Below are 20,654 nucleotides of genomic sequence, written 5' to 3' on the forward strand. Positions count from 1 at the left end.
CCCACTGAATCCTGTCAAGACTGGAAATTAAATGACTGTTAAACTTCAGATGAACTCAACAAGAGCTACAACTGGAATACTAGGGGATTCATTCCTATTTGTATTCTTTGTTGAATATAAAAGATCCCAAATTTGGCTATAATAAGTCTATGTGCATTATAAATCCTTTATTAGCCAAATTAATAAAAAGGTGTTTTTTTTTTTTAAGAGAGAGAGAGGACATGCACACAAGGTGGGCAGTGTGTAGGAGGCAGAAGGAAAAGGAGAGACAGAATCTTAAGCATGTTCCATGCTCAGTGCAGAGCTCAATCCCATGACACTCAGATGATGACCTGAGTCAAAATTAAGAGTGAGATGCTTAACTGACTGAACCACCTAGGCACCCCAGTAAAAGTTATTTTTTAAGAAAAATCTTTTATTAAACATGTAATCAATGCTTATATAAATTAATTAAATAGAATATAAAATTATCTACAGTCAACTATCCAGAGAGAACTGCCTATAAAATTGTTACCATTCTTATGTGAGTATTTTAAATAAAAATATAACCAGAATATGTATCTTCTTTTGTAAACGTGGGATTGGATCCCGGGTCTCCAGGATCGCGCCCTGGGCCAAAGGCAGGCGCCAAACCGCTGCGCCACCCAGGGATCCCGTAAACTGATTTTTAAAACATAAGGCTTCATGTTTCTATGATAGCAAATATCACACAATACCATATAATATTTTCATACCATTCCAAATTATTGGCTATTTAGGATGTTTTAAGACTTTCTTTTTAAAACATGCTATGATGGTCAGACATTTATATTAATCTCTATGCATATGCAGTTACATTCTGAAGACAAATTCCTAGAAGTGGGATTGCTTTGCCAAATAAACATAAGTTTAAGGACTTTGATACATATAACCAGAAATGTTTTCTATTTTTATTTTTATTTTTTACCAACTTCTGCCAACAGCAATTTAAGCTCATGTCAAGTGCTTTCTTACGTTGGGGCATTTCTTACACATGGCAATGCTTGGATTTTCATTGCTTCTTAAAGATCTTTCTCATATGATCATTTTAGGGTGTTGTCCTTATTAATATTTAAATGGTTTATTATGATGGTGGCTGACCCTTGTTCAGGAATATATGCTGCAATCATTTCCCTACTTAATTTATCTTTAGCATCACCTAACGTACTTTTGACATGCAGACACTTATGTTTCTTAGCAAAAAATAGTTGTCTCTTGAACAACACAAGTTTGAACTGTGCGGGTCCACTTATATGCAGAAGTTTTCAGTAAATATAGCACAGTACTGTAAATGTATTTTCTCTTAATAACATTTACTTTTCTCTAGCTTACTCTGTTGTGTTTTTATGGGCAATGTTTGAACCCTTTAATATATATTCTGGGTGCAATTAGAAAAGCTTTTAGTGAATACCTTCAAAGGAAGGAGTCTTTGCTCTATTCTGAAGGGACAGAGAACATACTATATTCTATAGATGGAATTTCCTTCCTAGATATCTGCTGTTGTGCATAGGTTTTTGCAGTGTGACTGGGAGGATCATAAGCACAAGCCACTAGCTTGACAACTGATTCACCTGGATTTCAAAAAAAAAAAAAAAACATGTAAAATTATTAAACCATTGATATTTGTTCTCTACAAATCTTATTTCCTCTTTCTAAACCTCTACCTCATCACCCTGTTTTACTAACAGCATGTCAGATCTCAATGATTTTGTGCTATTTCTGTTAAGATCATAGTATGTATCAGGATGAAAAGAAATCAGACTTGGTGTCTAGCATCAAAGGAAGTAAACATGGAGGTGATGAAGACACTCATTCCTCAGTGATAGATAAAGACGAGAAGGAATGAAATGAATGAAGGATGTTCCCACAACATTTAGGCAGCAAAAAATCAGATTCAGGCCTGATGAATCTCCTGTTCCAAAGAATGAGAACTTCTCTAGAACACTAGCAACTTTCATGAGAACTGTGAATAAGTGCCACCAAGAAACATGAATCCTAGGATGGATGTCAGGTGTATGTACAGCTTTGCTAGGGTTGCCAGAATAAATCACCACAAACTGGGGGGCTAAAACAACAGAAACTTATTGTCTTCAAGTTCTGGAGGCTGGAAATCCAAGATCAAAGTGTTGACAGGATTGGTTCCTTCTGGGGGCTGCAAGGAAGAATCTGTTTCATGCTGCTCCCCTAGCTCTGGTGGTTTGTTGGCAATTTTTGACATTCCTTGACTTGTACAAGAATCACCTTGATCTTTACCTTCATCTTTCTATGGACTTCACTGTGTGTATATCTGTGTCCAAACCTCCCCACTTAATAAAGACACCAGTTATACTAGATTATACACCCTAATGGATTTTAACTACATATTCAATACTATTTTTCAGATAAGGTGTTCTAAGGTAATATGGGTTAGGGTTTGATCATATGAATTTTGGGGAGAAAAAGTTCAATCCATAGCAGCATATAAGTATTTCCATGTGCTTCACTTATACAAAACAATATTTTGGAGCGCTTCCCACACCCTTGACGCCACCCACTCACCCACTCAGGCCGTTTAGTTATAGTATGTTTATAATGCATATTAAAAATTCTGCTAAACCATTACTTTTCAAATTGCATCCATCCTAAGCAGTAAGGAGACAGACAGGAAGAGTTCTATTCAAACTCACTTATACCATGAAGGCAATTTTGTTCTAATGTACCTTTTATTTTGAATATTTGTGTAAGGACTATTTGAAAAAATAGTCTTGTTGCCTTAAAAAATTGAGAAATGGGATCCCTGGGTGGCGCAGCGGTTTGGCGCCTGCCTTTGGCCCAGGGCGCAATCCTGGAGACCGGGGATCGAATCCCACATCGGGCTCCCGGTGCATGGAGCCTGCTTCTTCCTCCGCCTGTGTCTCTGATCTCTCTCTCTCTCTCTCTCTGTGACTATCATAAAAAATAAATAAATAAATAAATAAATAAATAAATAAAATTGAGAAATAATGAAATTCAAAATCAAACTTTAACATTAGGGATTGACAGAGTGATGGAAATGTTTTGAAATTAATGAATAATGATAGTTTCACAACTTGGTAATATGCTAAAAACCACTGCATTATATACATTGAAAAATGAACTTTATAGTATATGAATTATATCTCAATTTTATTTTTTTTATTTTTAATTTTTTTTATTTATTATTTATTATAGTCACAGAGAGAGAGAGAGAGAGAGGCAGAGACACAGGCAGAGGGAGAAGCAGGCTCCATGCACCGGGAGCCCGACGTGGGATTCGATCCGGGGTTTCCGGGATCGCGCCCTGGGCCAAAGGCAGGCGCCAAACCGCTGCGCCACCCAGGGATCCCTATATCTCAATTTTAAAATGCTTATTTTAATATTTTAATTTTTAATATCTCATCAGGAGAAAAGCAGGTATGTACAAGCACATTATGCCCTAATGTTGCACTTCACCCCCCAAAAAATAAGAAAAGGAAAACCACAAAGAAAAAAACAACTTGGTACTGACCCTTAACACATGAAGTATCTTCTTTGTATCTTCTTCAAAGTTGCTCTTTGAAGACACTAGTGTGTCTTACTTTTTAATTTCTTGCTAAAGGGATCGACTGAAATAGAATAGCTGTACAATAAATAAAATGGTAATGGAAGTCATGTTAGTGAATGAAGACTCTAAATTTCAAAAGCAGTCACACCTTGATGTGATTTAGGCCCTGCCACATTGTAGTCTGGTGACTCTCAGATGTCTAAATCTCTCCAGGCTTGCAGAAATGGATGTGATAACAGTTAACAATGATTTCAGAGGGTTTTAAGAAAAATGATGTGTATTTATATATATAAATGACTCATTGTAGTATCTGCTGTATAATTGCTCAATAAATAGTAGCTATACATCACTATCACTATTATTAGTAGCAGTACTATTGTCATTGGTTATTATTGAATTGACTATCCTTCATTAATTATATATACTTTATTGTTTTTTTCAGAATGTAAGATTTTTTATTTTTTTGGGGGGATTTTATTTTTATTTTTATTTTTTTAATAATAAATTTATTTTTTATTGGTGTTCAATTTACCAACATACAGAATAACACCCAGTGCTCATCCTGTCAAGTGCCCCTCTCAGTGCCCGTCACCCATTCACCGCCACCCCCCACCCTCCTCCCCTTCAACCACCCCTAGTTCGTTTCCCAGAGTTAGGAGTCTTTATGTTCTGTCTCCCTTTATGATATTTCCTACCCATTTCTTCTCCCTTCCCTTCTATTCCCTTTCACTATTATTTATTTTTCCCAAATGAATGAGAACATATAATGTTTGTCCTTCTCTGATAGACTCATTTCACTCAGCATAATACCCTCCAGTTCCATCCACATTGAAGCAAATGGTGGGTATTTGTCATTTCTTTTTTTTTTTTTTTTTAATTTTTATTTATTTATGATAGTCACAGAGAGATAGAGAGAGAGAGGCAGAGACACAGGCAGAGGGAGAAGCAGGCTCCATGCACCGGGAGCCCGACGTGGGATTCGATCCCGGGTCTCCAGGATCGCGCCCTGGGCCAAAGGCAGGCGCCAAACCGCTGCGCCACCCAGGGATCCCGGTATTTGTCATTTCTAATAGCTGAGTAATATTCCATTGTATATATAAACCTGCATATTGTTTATCCGTTGTATTATCCATTCATCTTTTGATGGACACCGAGGCTCCTTCCACAGTTTGGCTATTGACATTGCTGCTTTAAACATCAGGGTGCAGGTGTCCCGGCGTTTCATTGCATCTGTATCTTTGGGGTAAATCCCCAACGGTGCAATTGCTGGGTCGTAGGGCAGGTCTATTTTTAACTCTTTGAGGAACCTCCACACAGTTTTCCAGAGTGGCTGCACCATTTCACATTCCCACCAACAGTGTAAGAGGCTTCCCTTTTCTCCGCCTTCTCTCCAACATTTTTGGTTTCCTGCCTTGTTAATTTTCCCCATTCTCACTGGTGTGAGGTGGTATCTCATTGTGGTTTTGATTTGTATTTCCCTGATGGCAAGTGATGCAGAGAATTTTCTCATGTGCGTGTTGGCCAATTATATATACTTTAAAATTGAAGGCCTGCCTTTTGGTGCAGAAGCCCCTTATTGCATTGATTGGACTGGATAACCACTTACCAATATACACTCATTCAATCAGGGAAGTAAGTATTTATTGAGCATTATGTAGCTTAACCACTGGGCAAAGTCAGGAGTCTGTATGCTACTCTGTCATCAACTTTTGGCTCTGTGCCTATTTGTCCTCATTTTCAGCTTTAAGCCAGCTGTCTCTGTGCCCAGTGACATAGGCTTTATGGTTTGTTCAGTCTCCCATCTTTGATCTATTTGTTGTTCAGACCTCCTGGCTTATTGTCAGTCCGTCTTATCACCAGCCCCAGGGTTTATGGCCTTTGATTTACAGTTTACATTAATGAACTGATTTGGAGTTCAAATCAGGTGTGAAGCCTCCAGATACAGTCATCTATGTTTCTTTGATGTAAATCTTGGCAACCGAGGTCTATTTATTCTCCTACTGGCTAAATTTGCTAGAACACCAGCCAAATGAAATTAATTCTATAATCCTAAATTCTATCTAAAAAGTAATAATACTACACCCTGCTTTTTTTTTCAAAAAATTAAAAAAATAGATGTCTAATATTTTCACTAATTTCTGTGTAGCCATGGAATATAATTTACTAGACTTGATCTTCCTTCCTTCTTTATTCCTCTCTATATCTACCTAAATTGAGAATCCATTTAGCTTTCCTAAAAATACCTCAGTCATGAACATCAGAAAGGCTTTAGGGTTCAGGGTTCAGTTGATTTCAACTCACAAGCATGTTTCTCTCTTGCATACATTTTTAGTCTCTTCATGTCCGTATTCAGATACAGATTTAACATTTGGATCATTTTAAACACATCACTGGAGTTCATTAGCTGAATAATTTATTTAAGTATTCAAGTTTTTTCCCTTTCCTTCTATCCTTTTGCATTTCTTTCCTTCCTTTAAAACTGTTTGAATTTGAAATAAGTCAATCGGAGAAGGACAAACATTATATGGTCTCATTCATTTGGGGAATATAAAAAATAGTGAAAGGGAATAAAGGGGAAAGGAGAAAAAATGAGTGGGAAATATCAGAAAGGGAGACAGAACATGAGAGACTCCTAACTCTGGGAAATGAACTAGGGGTGGTGGAAAGGGAGGTGGGTGGGGGGTGGGGGTGACTGGGTGATGGGCACTGAGGGGGGCACTTGATGGGATGAGCACTGGGTGTTATTCTATATGTTTGCAAATTGAACACCAATAAAAACAAATTTATATAAAAAAGAAAATGAAATAAAAGATATATCAAAAGAAAAAAACTGTTTGAATTTGCCATTTTTTTTATTTCATTACTTTGGTCATAGGAACAAAGTCAAAAGTCATTATCCATAGCATTACTGAGAAACATCTTACTAGGAAAGATTACCATACATTATTAAGCTATCTTCTTAGGTAACAATACAAGCCCATTGTGGGAAAGATAAAAAATAAATAAAATACTATCTTTGAAGTGTCAAAGTGCACAGAACTAGTGTATCTACTTATATGGATGAATCTCTTTATGGCTCTGGTTTTTGTCATTTGTGACCTGCTCACAATGCTGGCAGGCATTTTATTCCCAATTCTATTATTTTGGCTTAGGTATCATGATGGAGCCTTATTTAATTCCTGAGTAGAGCTTCCCGAACATAGTCATCTCCTTGTTTCCAATTCATCCATAATGGAATCAAAATCCATAAGCAAAGAACTAAAGGCAACTGTGAAACATGTGTTTGTTCTACAACATGCTTGAGTGTCAACAATACCAGTTATTAGGTTCCACATGGTCAGAGGGAAGTCCTATAAACAGGCCAATGTTACTCTATTGCTTCCTGGTATCTGCCCCATGAAGACTGCATTAGTTAGGCTGACTTATCTGGTATAAGGTAAGCGCACACTCAAGTTGCTTCATTAAGTGGGGTATACAGGGGCAAATATATGGGAGTGTAAGAAAACCAAAAAAGAGCTCAGAACTAATGTGAATAGACCTAAAGGGAAATAAGCAGTTCCTCTAAGTAAAATACACAGGTACCTAAATTGCTTCACTGACACAGTGTGTCATGTCTCAACAGCAACTAACTCTATTACTAATCATATCCTCAGAATGAGACATTGCTTGATTTCTAGCCTTAGAGTCTCTTTTTATTTTTGATTTTGATAATTCCCTGGAGCAGACCAGATTAGCCTGGGCTGTCATCACCCTATGGGCAATACAAGTCTGGCAGAGAAGTGTCAGTATGAACCTCTACCCAGACCCTGGCCAGCCCATGGGTGCTGTTCTGGTCTGCTCTGGTCAGGAGGATGGAGTCACTTGGTACAGAGCATGATGACCTATAAATAGAGACCTTTCTCAAGAAGGGTGGGTACAGGGCAGATTTCCTATGGCAGTACTCAAAACTCATCTTAAGCAAAGGAATGGCATCCAGAAAAATAATTTAAAACTTGTAACACTGTTAACAAAAATGGCTTGTGTTCTAGTTTTTCTTAAGGATATCTAAATTGTCCATTAAAAAATTATGATATGAGTGTAGGATGGTTCAGGCTCTCTTCCTGCTACTGTCAGTCCAGTTCTCCTACAGGCTTCTAACACATGATACCCAAGTTTTACTTAGATGATTCTAGCAGACATCAAAAAGCTTGGGATAAATTTTCCAATAACTACAAAGCCACACATTTATCAAAGGAACACGATAAAAGTATCTGGTATAATTAAAGGCAGTATGGTTATTTTTAGAGGCAGGGAGCTGAGGAAAAATATGGGGTTATAAATTAAGCTAAAAAGTGTACCTGTATTGTGTGGTGTTGGTTTATCAGTTGTACATACCTCCTTCCTCTTTTGACACATCATCCATCAATTTTATTTCTAGATTCCATGGCTTTGAAGTTCTCTTCTCATGATGTTGGTAACAAGGGTTTATTTCATTGGGTTTCTCAATACTCTTGAAGTACAATCTAGAAGGAACAAAGGACATTTTTTTTTCAGAATACCAGAAGGCAGTTTATGATGCATCTTTGTTCCTGTAAAAAATAAAAGCAAACAAATAGCAAAACACAATTTCCCATCTCTACATGTAATATATATAAATGGACATGATAGATTATTTCTAAACAAATATTTTGCCTGTCCAAATACAATTCTATGGTGGCAGGAATAACCAAGAAATTTTTGTTTAACATAATAAAATAAAAATATTTAAAATATGTACTGTCTATTGTGCATTCTGTTAGATTTGGACAGAAGTATAAGCCTTTGTTAATGGGTAAGATTACTTCTAGAGGTAAATCAGGGAAGCATTAGCAGAAAGACCTACCTGACATATGGCAATCCATAAGTAGCTTCCAAGGATAACTTTCGAGTAACCCACAGCAATAACACTGAGTGGTTCATTACTAACTTTGTCTTACGATTTCTAAAAGTTCCTTGCCAGGCAAATGGCTTTTCTCAATCAAGGACAGGCAGGAAACTTTTAACATTTTTGAGGGTTGTTTTTCCCTCAATTTCTGCAAGTCCAATAAAGCTTGAAAACCCCATTGAATATGAATAGAGGAATCTTCTTAAGAAAAGAACAATGTTATTTCCTCTGGCACATGTACTAGCCAGATTTGAGTCCTCAACTTTAGAAACCAGATTATTGATAGATGAAGCAGATTGGTTTACACACATTTAACAGCAGAATTGTGTGCTGGACTCTCTAACTTGAATTTAGTCCTGAGATAACTCTTGGAGCTCCTCTCAAAATGTCAGCATTTTCCCATGCTCAGTTATCTTTGTTTTTGTTGAACTGTTCTTAGTCTTTTCTGGACAAAGTATGAGTTTACAGGTTGATACATCAAGATCAGAACTTACACTGCATGGTGGAAGCCCAGATTTAGATTATGATTTGTGTTCTTAACTGAAGGATTCCTAATTCCTATAAGGGACCACACACACGCATACACACACACACACACACACACACACACACACATGCACACACATTGTTTTCTATCCTTGCCATTGCTGTATAATCCTTCCTCAGAGAAACACTGGTATGGGCTTAGCCATCATAGATTGTCAGCAACTAATTAAAATAATTAACTCTTAAATAGGGTTTAATTATTTATTAAATAAATTTCCAGTTTATTGAAATAAACAATTTGTCAACTGAAATATCTTCTGGAGTACCCAAATTTAAAATTGCTATTTGGATATATATAAATATTTGAATTCATTTAAAAATATGTTGATTACAGCCTGTTTTTGTGAACTGGATGGTATTTTTTATAATGGGAATCAGAAGAGAGGACTGTTGTGACTTGTATGTTACTTAATGTAATTTGTTACCGTGACTTACTGGATCCACAGCATCTTCCAGTCTGAGTTTACATGAGGACCAGAGTATTGGTCAACCCAATTTAGTTAATCAAGAAAAATAACATCAAATTGGTTTGCTTTTGTGTAGATAGCAACACAATCATCAGGGATATGGTCCTATCCTCTTCTTGAACATTTCTGCTTTCTGTATGTGAAAAGCAGAAAGATCACAGCAATGAGTATATTGCCCTTCTAATTTGAGAACTACTGAATCCCATATTATCTAGCAAATAATCACTCCTAAGTGGTCTCCATCCCTGGAACAATGCCTTCCATCATTCCTAAAACTTTAAAAAAAATCTCAAGTTAGTAGTGACATTAGAACTTAGTTCTCTCTTATTTTATCTAATAATTCTCATTTCTCCTGAGATCTTTTTCATTTTACTCATATTTTTTCTCATATTCTCTTCTGCATGTGCTCCAATCCCCTTTCAGCAAAATCAACTCTTATTCATCCTTCAGTAAACCTATATCACCCACTTCAACTTGTCATGGTTTCTCCTTAATTTTATCATCTACATTATACAGTCACATGAATCTTCTTATTTTTAAGAGACTTTAATATTAGTAAAATAAGTGGATTCTATAGCAAATATATTGAGTATCAGCAATATATTTATTTAGTATAATAAATCTCAGACTGAAAACTTTTGAAGCAGAACAAAAGAACAATGTAGGGGAAATTGACCAAAGTGTGGTTGAAAAAAGATTAATATAATTGTGTAGATAAAGCTGATAAATCAGAAGATTTTACTTAAGGCTTGAGAAGTATTAAACTGAAGAGAATAAGAAACCATTATTTTTGGCATCAGCATTACTGTCCTCAGAAAACTCACTTTTAATGGAACCTTGAAGAATGAGAGTTCAACAGGAAACAGAATTCAAATACTCTGACTGTAATAGCCTTTGGGATGATGTCACTGGGAAAGTGTCAACTGAAGGGAAAAACCTGAGAGAAGAAAAGACCAAGTAGAGGCCTAATGGAAATCATGACATTTTAAAATTATTGCCTTGAAGAAGAGTATTAGATAAATAATATGAAATTATGACAGTCATAGAGTCACAACACAGGCCAATAAACAGAAATTATGGAGATTGATTTAATAAGGGGTAGAACTTTGTAAGTATTAAAATGGCCCAAATAGAATATATTGCCCCAGAATTTAAGAATCAGTGAATTCCTTGTCACTGGTTGTGATTAAGGAGAAATTGAACAGTAATATTCTGGAAACGTTACAGAAGATATTAATGTTATAGAAGAGATTAATTCAGTAGTAAGAACATATTTCACTTAGCATTATTTACTAAATCTAAGACTTCATTTTATTTATAACTATGTTTACTTTCTCTCTAACTAAATTGGGAATTATCTTAAGTCAGTGTCTGTGCCCAATATATTTACAAATTTTTCTTCAAAGCTATTTAAAGCAGTGTACATTTATAAATAAAAACACTTTAGATAAATACTTGTTGATTAATCTACAAATGTGTTAGATAAAAGCTAAAAATATGTAATGACAATGTTCCACTATAGTGCCTCAAATCTGTCCATGTGATTCTTAGGATCAATCTTGGAATCCTTTAAGAGACATTCCTTATGCTTTAGTCATACCTCTTCATATTCTATTAGGGTTTGTGGTTCCACTTACTAACCAGTATGTCCATTAGGAATACGTTATCATCCTCCATTCTAGTTTCATAGCTGAGCCACCACTGCAGCTGAACTTTTGAAATGAGACTGAGATGCAATCCTTCATTATACAGTTTTGCACCCTATTCCCCCATTGTTCTCTCCAGTTATTAGAAACTGTGTCCAGAATTAACTCATTTCATTAGTAGCCTGTCAACTCAGTGGGGCCTATTTAAAACAAATCAATTCTGGACATGCACTTGATAATTTGAAGCCAAGGGTAAATCCAACATCAGAAGACAGAAATAGAAAACAATTTCTAATAATGAAACCGTTATACGGTGACAAGGATTATAAGTCAGTTGATTGCCTCTCTTTATCGTTGGATCCTTTATTTTTTCTTTTTGACAATAAGAAAAGGTCATGGGTTTCTTCTTCAAAAGGAGCTGTATAACCAATTCTTTGGTTTCTGTTTATCAAGTCTATTTAACTAGTTGTTTACATGGAGATTTTAGAAGAAATGGCCTCCGCATGGTCCTAGTGTTCATTCAGCAGCACTGCTCAAACAGCTATAGCTATGTCATTTGTTTGATCAGTTCCCTAGAAGCCTGAACTAATTATAAAGATTCTATTAGCTTTTTAATTTTTTTAAACAGGAAGACTTCTTTTTTTTATATTGAATCTTTGAGTCACATAGTTACTATGAACATTAGGGTACAAATAAAGTATCTGACTAGCCTATTCTTTTACAGAGGATAGTGGGAAAGACCAAGCTCAGAATTTCCACCAGGCTGCTGAAGAATTAGCTAAAAGATGAAGAAGGTCTGATGATGATGATGATGATGATGATGGTGATACTGACAAGAAGTATATACCTGAAATAAAACAGAACTATTTCCTTTTTTAGTTAAGTGTTGCAAACTTGTGGTTATATCTGCATATTTATACTGGTTCTAGCACATAGAAAAATGTCATACTGAATAAAAAATAATACAATTATGGTACCAATTAAAAGCAAATCTTCTCTGTACTTTCTGGTCAATTTTTTGTAGACCTAAAACTTTTCCAAAAACAAAATTTTTAATTTAAATCATCACAGTAGTATCACTGATTAAAACAATTATAATACAAAGGTCTTGTTACTAGCTGCTAATGTACAAAACTACATAAAGTGAATAGTAGATTTATAGGAAGATCCTAAGAAAATCTGCAAATGTCATGTGTTAGCATATTGATATATATTTAACATATTTTAATAAGGGATATTAACAAATTAACCTGTCAGTTAGCTGGCATTAATAAAGCTTTCTAAGAACTTTTTAAGCTCATGAATTGTATTTGCCCAAAATAAGCCAAACAATCTTTTTAGAAAAATTAAAGTGACTCTCAATGTAAGAGGCACATCATGATGTCCTAGTGTAGATTTCTGAAACACTTCTAACCGTTAAATTCTCATCTGCTTTTATCAAATGTTTCTGAATAGCTGGTAAAGCTCTTGCACAAACTTGATGTTGAATAAGAGGCAATGCAAAAGACTCTTAAAATAATCGATTCACTCTGCTGAAGTTGAGTCGACTGTTGAAAGATCCTAGAGCAGAAATGACACACGGTACAAATGGAGTAGGATATTCTAGTTTGGATCAGTGTTCACCATTAAGATGCAGTCAGATTCAAGTGTGTTTGAGAATTTGGAGGAGCAGAAATCTATTTGCATCAGGATCTAAGCAGCTTCCAGGGAAAAGACGTCTAGAAATGGTAAACCTGACTCTAATAAAATTGACTTCCTAGAGAGAAGTGTGTCCTGAAACACACATAGAAGATCTGAAACCAGGAATGTGTTTTCAACCTGGTCTATTGTGATTTATATGATGATAGACAGAAGCCACAGTCACAATGAAAAGACTTGCTTTTTAATCAAATCTACTGATGCAGAGATTTTCAGACTTTAAGATAAATGTAAATCACCTGAGAATTTTGTTAAAATATCAATTCTCTTTCAGTTGGTAGGTTGGGCGGGGTAAGGCTGATGATGTTGTGGATCCAAAGAACAACACAAGATCTCTGATATCAGGATCTAAGCAAGGATCTATGATATTAGGGTCCAGGATGATAGCGTTATGGTGGTCCTTTTATACAGTATGACAATTAAAGGAGCAGCATATTCCATGTTTTGTTACCAGACACTGAGTAGGTTTGTAAGATCACAACCTTCAGCTCTGCCAAGATATCCATGTGAGCCAGCTGTGGCATTTAAGTTAGCAGATACTGAGAGAGGAGTCTAGGAGAAGAAACAGGCCACCCTGTTGTGGAGGGTGGCCTGTGCATGGGAGAACCAGGCAAAAAGGAAGGAATTGCGGAGTACAAGACTGTAGGGATGCTGAAGCAGAAACACCCCTTCTTCAGCATAGAGGAACCAAGCAGAAGTGAGAAGTGATAGAAGCATGGAATGGTTATTGGACTAGTTGACGAGGACTTTGGAGAATCATGCCTTAGATATGCCCCTAAATAAAATGAATTGTTGGGAAAGTATGAGTCTGCTGTAGCCATTAGGATATGAGATGAAATAAACATAAATAAAAATCAAAACTACAATTATAATATTCATAAAAATTCCAGAAGACACTTCATTCATTGAATTTTATAATTTCAACAGTATTTTTACATACAAAATGTCATCATAAGAATAGAGATTAAGTATAAACTAATATAGAATGGAAAGGAGGAAGGTAAAACAGGCTTCTGAAGGAGATTGACAAGCTTTGAATTGGCATTTCTTTCAAAGTAATTTGCCCAGAGTAAGCCAAGCAAACATTTTTAGAAAACTTTAAAATGTGATTCTCAATTTAGCAGGCACATCAGAATGTCCTGGTGTTTTAGAAACACTCCTTTCTATTTCTGAACTTCTTTCCTACATACTGAAATATTCTAGCTTATACTAAGGGCATTCTATGTCTTAAAATCCCCAAATAATTCAACTTACAGTATAGTCAAACTCATATATTTTGTTTCACAGTGCCAGATATCTACAAGATCAGTGTCTGACTCAATATAGCCATTTCTAGATTGTTAACTCATAAAGAGTGCTCTCTTTATACTAGAACAAAAAGGAGATAATATTGTTTTAATATTGCAATAATTTGATATTCTATAAATAGCATTAATGTTAAATATTCAGGCATTTGATTTCCCATGAATTATCCAAAATATACAAGTACCTTTGCCTCTCCCTTGGCTGGCCCTCTGCCTATGTTTCTGCCTCTCTCTCTCTCTGTTGCCTCTCTTGAATAAATAAATAAAATTAAAAAAAAAAAAAAAAGGACGCCTGGGTCGCTCAGCGGTTGAACATCTGCCTTTGGCTCAGTGCGTGATCCTGGAGGCGCAGGATTGAGTGCCACATCAGGCTTCCGGAATGAAGCCTGCTTTTCCCTTTGCCTATGTCTCTGTCTCTCTCTCTCTGTGTCTCTCATGAATAAATAAATAAAATCTTGAAAAAAAAAGTTCTTTTGCCTACATTTGTTGGAATCTAAGTTGATAATTTACAAGAGGTCTGAACACTACATTTCAGGTATCAGCTGACATTGAAATAATTTACTTTCCTGGTTTATGATCTTCTATTTTTATAAAGGCAACCTAGACTATTGGAAAAAATACTGCCTATAGAGTCAAGTGACATAGATTTTAATCTCCATTCTGTAATTTACCAGCATTGTGACCATAAGCAATTCACATAACCAATTTAAGACCCAATTACATTATCTATAACATAAGGATAGTTAACTTGGTCAATGATTAGTGAGGATTAAATGGGATAATGTGGAATATCAAGTACAGTGAATGATATGAAAATAAATTTCTTACTTCTTCTCTGGGCTCTCATTTCCTTACCTGTAAAATGGAGACAGTAGTATAATTGATCCCTATTTCATAGGGTTGTAGTGATAACCAAATTAACTGAAGGATATGACACGGACATCTGTGATGTTTTTGGACACTCTCCTTACATTTGGGTAATTACTTATATTCCCAAGGAGGAAGACAGAAATCTCTCATTCAGCTTCCATTGTAGCTAGATTTCTTTTTTTTTTTTCTTGCTTAAACTAGACTAGCTTAACTATTGCTTACAAATAATTTTTTTTATTTTTACTTTCTAAAAATTTTATTTAAATTCAATTTGCCAACATATAGTATAACACCCCATGCTCATCTCATCATGTGGCTTCCTTAATGCCCATCACCCAGTTACCCTATCCCCCCACACACCTCTCCTTCTGCAACCTTTGTTTGTTTCCCAGAGTTAGGAATCTCTTATGGTTTATCTTCCTCTTTAATTTTCCCCCCACTCAGTTTCCCCCTTCCCTTATGGTCCCTTTCACTATTTCTTATATTCCACATATGAGTGAGACCATATGAGAATTGTCTTTCTCTGACTGACTTATTTCACTCAGTATATACCCTTCAGATACATCTCACGTCAATGTAAATGGTAGGTATTCGTTCTTTCTGATGGCAGAGTAATATTGTATATATATACTTCACACCACATCTTCTTTATCCATTCATCTGTCGAAGGACATCATGGCTCCTTCTACAGTTTGGCTATTGTGGGCATTGCTGCTATGAACATTGGGGTACAGGTGTCCTGGTGTTTCACTACATCTGTATCTTTGGGATAAATACCAATTAATGCAATTTCTGGGTCACAGGGTAGCTCTATTTTTACCTTCTAAGGAACCCCCATACTGTTTTCCAGAGTGGCTATACTAGCTCGCATTCCCACCAACAGTGCAAGAGCGTTCCCTTTTTTCCACATCCTTGCCAACTTTTTTTGTTTCCTGTCTTGTTAATTTTAGTCATTCTCACCAGTTTAAGGTGGTATCTCATAGTGGTTTTGATTTGTATTTCCCTGATGGCAAGTGATGTGGAGCATTCTTCATGTGCTTGTTGGCCATGTGTAGCTCTTCTTTGGAGAAATGTCTGTTCATTTCTTCTGCCCATTTCTTGACTGGGTTGTTTACTTCTTGGGTGTTGAGTTTGATAAGTTCTTTATAGATCCTGGATACTAGCCCTTTATCTGATATGTCATTTGCAAATATCTTCGCCCATTCTGTACTTATCTTTTATTTTTTTTTACTATTTCCTTTGCTTTTTATCTTGGTGAAGTCCCAATAGTTCATTTTTGCTTTTGTTTCCCTTGCCTTCATAGATGTGTCTTGCAAGAAGTTCCTGTGACCAAGTTCAAAAAAGTTGTGCTTGCAAAGAATTCTGGTTAGTATAGGACATAGCTTTTGCTTTGTAAATAGTCTATATTTAATTTGCATTTTTTGGAAGCTGCAAATTGTAACGAAATGGATTTTTTCTTAACCAAACCTTTACCAAAACTTTAGCAAACTTCAGGAAATCTTCACAAGAGTCTTGCTCAGTTAAATCTGCTCATCAGTTTTCTCCAAATGGGAAAATGACATTATATATTTCAGAGAGACCCAAGGTATCTTTATAAATAATTTATGGCAATTAGGTAATCATAAAAAGTAGGTTACAACCTATCTTCTTTTTATACCAACATAGATTCTAGACAGAACCAAGACTTAAATGTAAATTTCAAATTAATAAAAATGCCTTAGAGGAATATATTAATTTAAAAATAAAGTCTAGAATAGAAAAGATGTTAAAATTTGGACAAATTACCAAAACACAACTAATTAATGACTAATAGCTATTATGATATCAAAAAATCTGAGTGGAAAAATTTCACCATAAGCAAAGTCAAAAAACAAATGAGAAACTGGGAAAATATTTTCAACACATATCACAAAGGTCTAATTTCTGCAATACACAAAAATCTCACATAAAAAAATGAGAAAGAAAACAAAGAGCCTAGTAAAACACAGGATATGAACAATTATTTCAACCAAAAGAATAGTTTAATTAGCTTTTAAACATAAAAAATGACCAAAAATATCTGTACAATGTAAATGTACAAGACAGTCCAAATATATCATTTTTTTAGGGAAGTGAGAGAATCTCAAGCAGGCTCCCAATGTGGGGCTCAATCTCATGATCCTGAGATCATAACCTGAGCCAAAATCAAGAGGCAGACACTTAACCAACTGAGCCCCCTAGGCATTCCAAGATACCATTTTTATATATACAATATAATAACTTTATGATACTGTGTTTTGATGGGGCAAAAAGGACTAGTACTCTCAAATATTGTTGGTGGGGGTATTAGATGATGCAAAATCTATGAAGCAATATTAGCCATAGCCACTCAGGCTTCAATTTTTAGGAAGTCATGTTCCAAACATGATACTAATGAACCCAAAATAATATGCATAAGGCTATCACTGCAACATTCTTTAATATAGGAAAAAAATTAGAAATAACCTAAATAAATGTCTACTAATAAGGAATTGGTTGCATAAATTATAGTAATTCCATACAATGAAATAGAGTAAATTTCAGGATTGGGGTTATGATTAATGTGAATGCTAAGACAGGATCATCAAGACAGCTTAAGTAAAAAAATCAAGATGTGAACAGTGCTTAGCAAGCCATCATCTAATATATTTCAATACATAATATTAGTTTATATATATGCTTTATGCATACAGAAAGCTTTTATCGGAATATATAAAAAATCCCTAACCATAATTTTCTCTGTGGAAAACAACTGGCTGACTGACCGACTGAAAGCCTGACATTTTAGTTTCTAAATGTCTGTATTTTGACTTTTGTACAATGGGCATATTGATCCCATTTTGTACAATGGGATATTGATTAATGATAAATAAATTAGAACAATAAAATAACCACTGTATGATACTGCAGTTGTATGTAACTTCTCTAAGTTAAGGATGCTAGTGGTAGAACTCTGTTTGAAAACAAGATTTTATGATTCCATGATAAGAATTCTTTTCATGATATTACATTCACTTTAAAAAAATAAAAGAAAGAAAATGTCCAGGGATTATAGAAATCACTTAACAGAATTTGAAATTAATGTAAACATTTTTTACATTTTGTATAGATGTGAAAAGACAGATCTTATTATGTTCTTCTCGGGGATAGCCAAAAGAATCACAAAGCCATGTACGTCCAGAACATATTGATTTGACCAACTGAAACCTAACATCATGCACATTGTACATTGATTTTTCAAAGAATGCCTGAAATGCATCTGCACATTTTTCCCCGCTGAGTCTGCAGACTTGCTATTAAAATCAGCAAATTGTTTTGAATAAAGCTCTACTGAAAGCCAATTAGGTTTAAGTTGGGGTTAAAACTGAATGACCATGAATCCATATTACATGATGTTAACAAGCATTAACCTAAAGTCATAAACTAGCATTTTATAAGCTGGGTGAGAGGCTGTGAATCACAGCTTCAAAGATTGCCCATCTTAAATGCCCTGCAAGAAGTTTACATTCCTTTTGCTGGAACAGTATTGAGGATGTCCTTTCAAACCACATCTAAAACTAGGGAAAGATCAGTAGAGACTCTAGTCTGATATCTTCAATTCTGTATATACATGGCAGTTCATAGGATTCAAAAGGCTCACAGGAAAGGGAGCCTGTCAATTTTAGATCAAGAACAAATTGAAAACAACTAAGAAACTTTACTCTACGTTTTTTTTTCTGTGTTTCTTAAGTGAATTTATGTCTTCAGGATATTTTTTCTAGCAATTTCTTCCAATGGCCATAAGTTAAATTATTGCATTTTGTTACCTCTATTATATTTCCCCAGAACAATAATAATTTACATCGAATGATACTGTAAATGTAATACAGATAATAATCTTGAGGTATTTAATGCAAGTATTTTTGTCTTTTATAATCCCAAGGACTTAACTGTCCCAAGCAATGCCAACTGATTGGTGGGGTGTCATCTATCTCAGGGGGTTCAGCAAGGACCCACAGGATTGTGTGAGGAAAACTGAGCTTTCCTCAAACAGAGTGCTTGAAAAAAGAGGTTAAGAAGAACTTCTTGAGAAAAGAAAAATGGCTTGATATTTACTCAAAGGGACATTTTAAACCAGAAAAAATATTTTAATACCCTGGAGAGCCTACCATCAGAGGAATTAAAGATGAATTAAGATCAGCTTAATTACAATCATTAAAGAAAATCACATTCTTTTATTTTGCATTTCATATTCACTGTGTGTGAAGTTTAAATCAACCATATGTGCTTTATTTTTATTTTTTTAAAGATTTTATTTATTTCTTTGAAGAGAGAAAAAGAGAACAAGCAGGGGGAAGAGCTGAGGGAGAGGGACAGGCAGACCCTGAACTGAGCTAGCTAGATGCAGGCTCTATTCTAGGACCCTGGGATCATGACCTGAACCAAAACCAATAGTTGGATGCTCAACTGACTGAGTCACCCGGGTGCCCTATATCATGCGTTTTAAAACATACAAACAGATAATAAAAAGCACATACATTATGGCACTGAGTAAGTTAAGATTAATACTGGCTTGCAAGTGACTGAAAACTCAAATAAATGTCTTAAGTGTGATAGAAATTAGGTTTACTTTCAGGTAAATAAAATCCTGTAGAAACAGTATCAGAAGAGTGGGATGGCACCATAATTTTCAAAAAAGATTTTATCTATCTATCTATCTATTTATTTATGAGAGAATGGGGGGAGGGGTAGAGGGAGAGGGAGAAATAATCTCAAGCAGACACTACGCTGAACACAGACACCAACACTGGGTTTAATCACAACCTGAGCTGAAACCAAGAGTCAGTTGCTTAAATGACTGAGCCACCCAGGTGCCCTGATGGGACCATAATATCAGGCACTCGTATATCATGTATCTTGTCATCTGTCTATTCTTAACATGTGATTTCTATTCATGATCAAAACTGGCTACTCATACTCCAACCATCATGCCCGCATTCCAACAAAAAAGGAAAATGAGAAAAGACATGTCCACTCATTCAGGCACTTCCTGAAAACTGCACATAGTATTTCTTTATTTATGTAGTTGGAAAGAACTTGGTTACATGACTGTTAAAACTGGCTTGAAAAAAAACCCATGTGACTAGCTAATAATTGAAATGTATTCCTAGAAACCTAGAAAATAAAGGGGGAAATATAGACATTTCAACTGTAGATTACCAATTTAGCACTGAAAAAACTACACCAAGAGTACTAGTTGTGCAGTATTTCTTAAAAGCAAGTCTCAGATTCCCTCCAAGGTTTTCTTCTGAGTTGCTGATAACTCTGCAGATTTTGCTGGTGGTGGTCATCCGGACAGCAGCTATTTGCTCCATGACTATCGAATGTACAGGTCAATGCTCTGTTTGCATGCTTTTTTGCATAGAACTTTCATTTCCATATTGAATCAGAAGAAAATCATTTTTTAAAGAAATTGAAAAAGCAATCAAACTCACACGTGTAGTATGAAATTGCATATAAATCAAGTGAAATGATGACAGATGAACAGCTCTGTGACCAAGTTTTCACAAACAGAAGTGGTAAGAACTATAATACAATTAATGTCATGTGTTTTTAAGATATTACTGATTAGAAAAATCACCCTAATTTTAAAGACTTTAAAAT

The 20,654-nt window shown here is 35.3% G+C and overlaps 1 protein-coding gene across 1 annotated transcript in view; it reads right to left on the reverse strand.

Moving 5' to 3' along the window:
• Positions 1-20,654, reverse strand: part of SYT4 (synaptotagmin 4) — a 247,903-nt gene that overhangs the window by 206,972 nt on the left and 20,277 nt on the right. The window contains exons 2-3 of the mRNA XM_041725867.1: positions 9,444-9,608; positions 7,934-8,061 (exon numbers count right to left, since the gene is read on the reverse strand). Of these exons, the coding sequence (XP_041581801.1) occupies positions 7,934-8,061; positions 9,444-9,457 (142 nt within the window). The 5' untranslated portion in view covers positions 9,458-9,608. The remainder of the gene's footprint in view (positions 1-7,933; positions 8,062-9,443; positions 9,609-20,654) is intronic.

Source organism: Vulpes lagopus, chromosome 1 (assembly GCF_018345385.1).
Source record: "Vulpes lagopus strain Blue_001 chromosome 1, ASM1834538v1, whole genome shotgun sequence".
Taxonomy (NCBI): Eukaryota; Metazoa; Chordata; class Mammalia; order Carnivora; family Canidae; genus Vulpes; species Vulpes lagopus.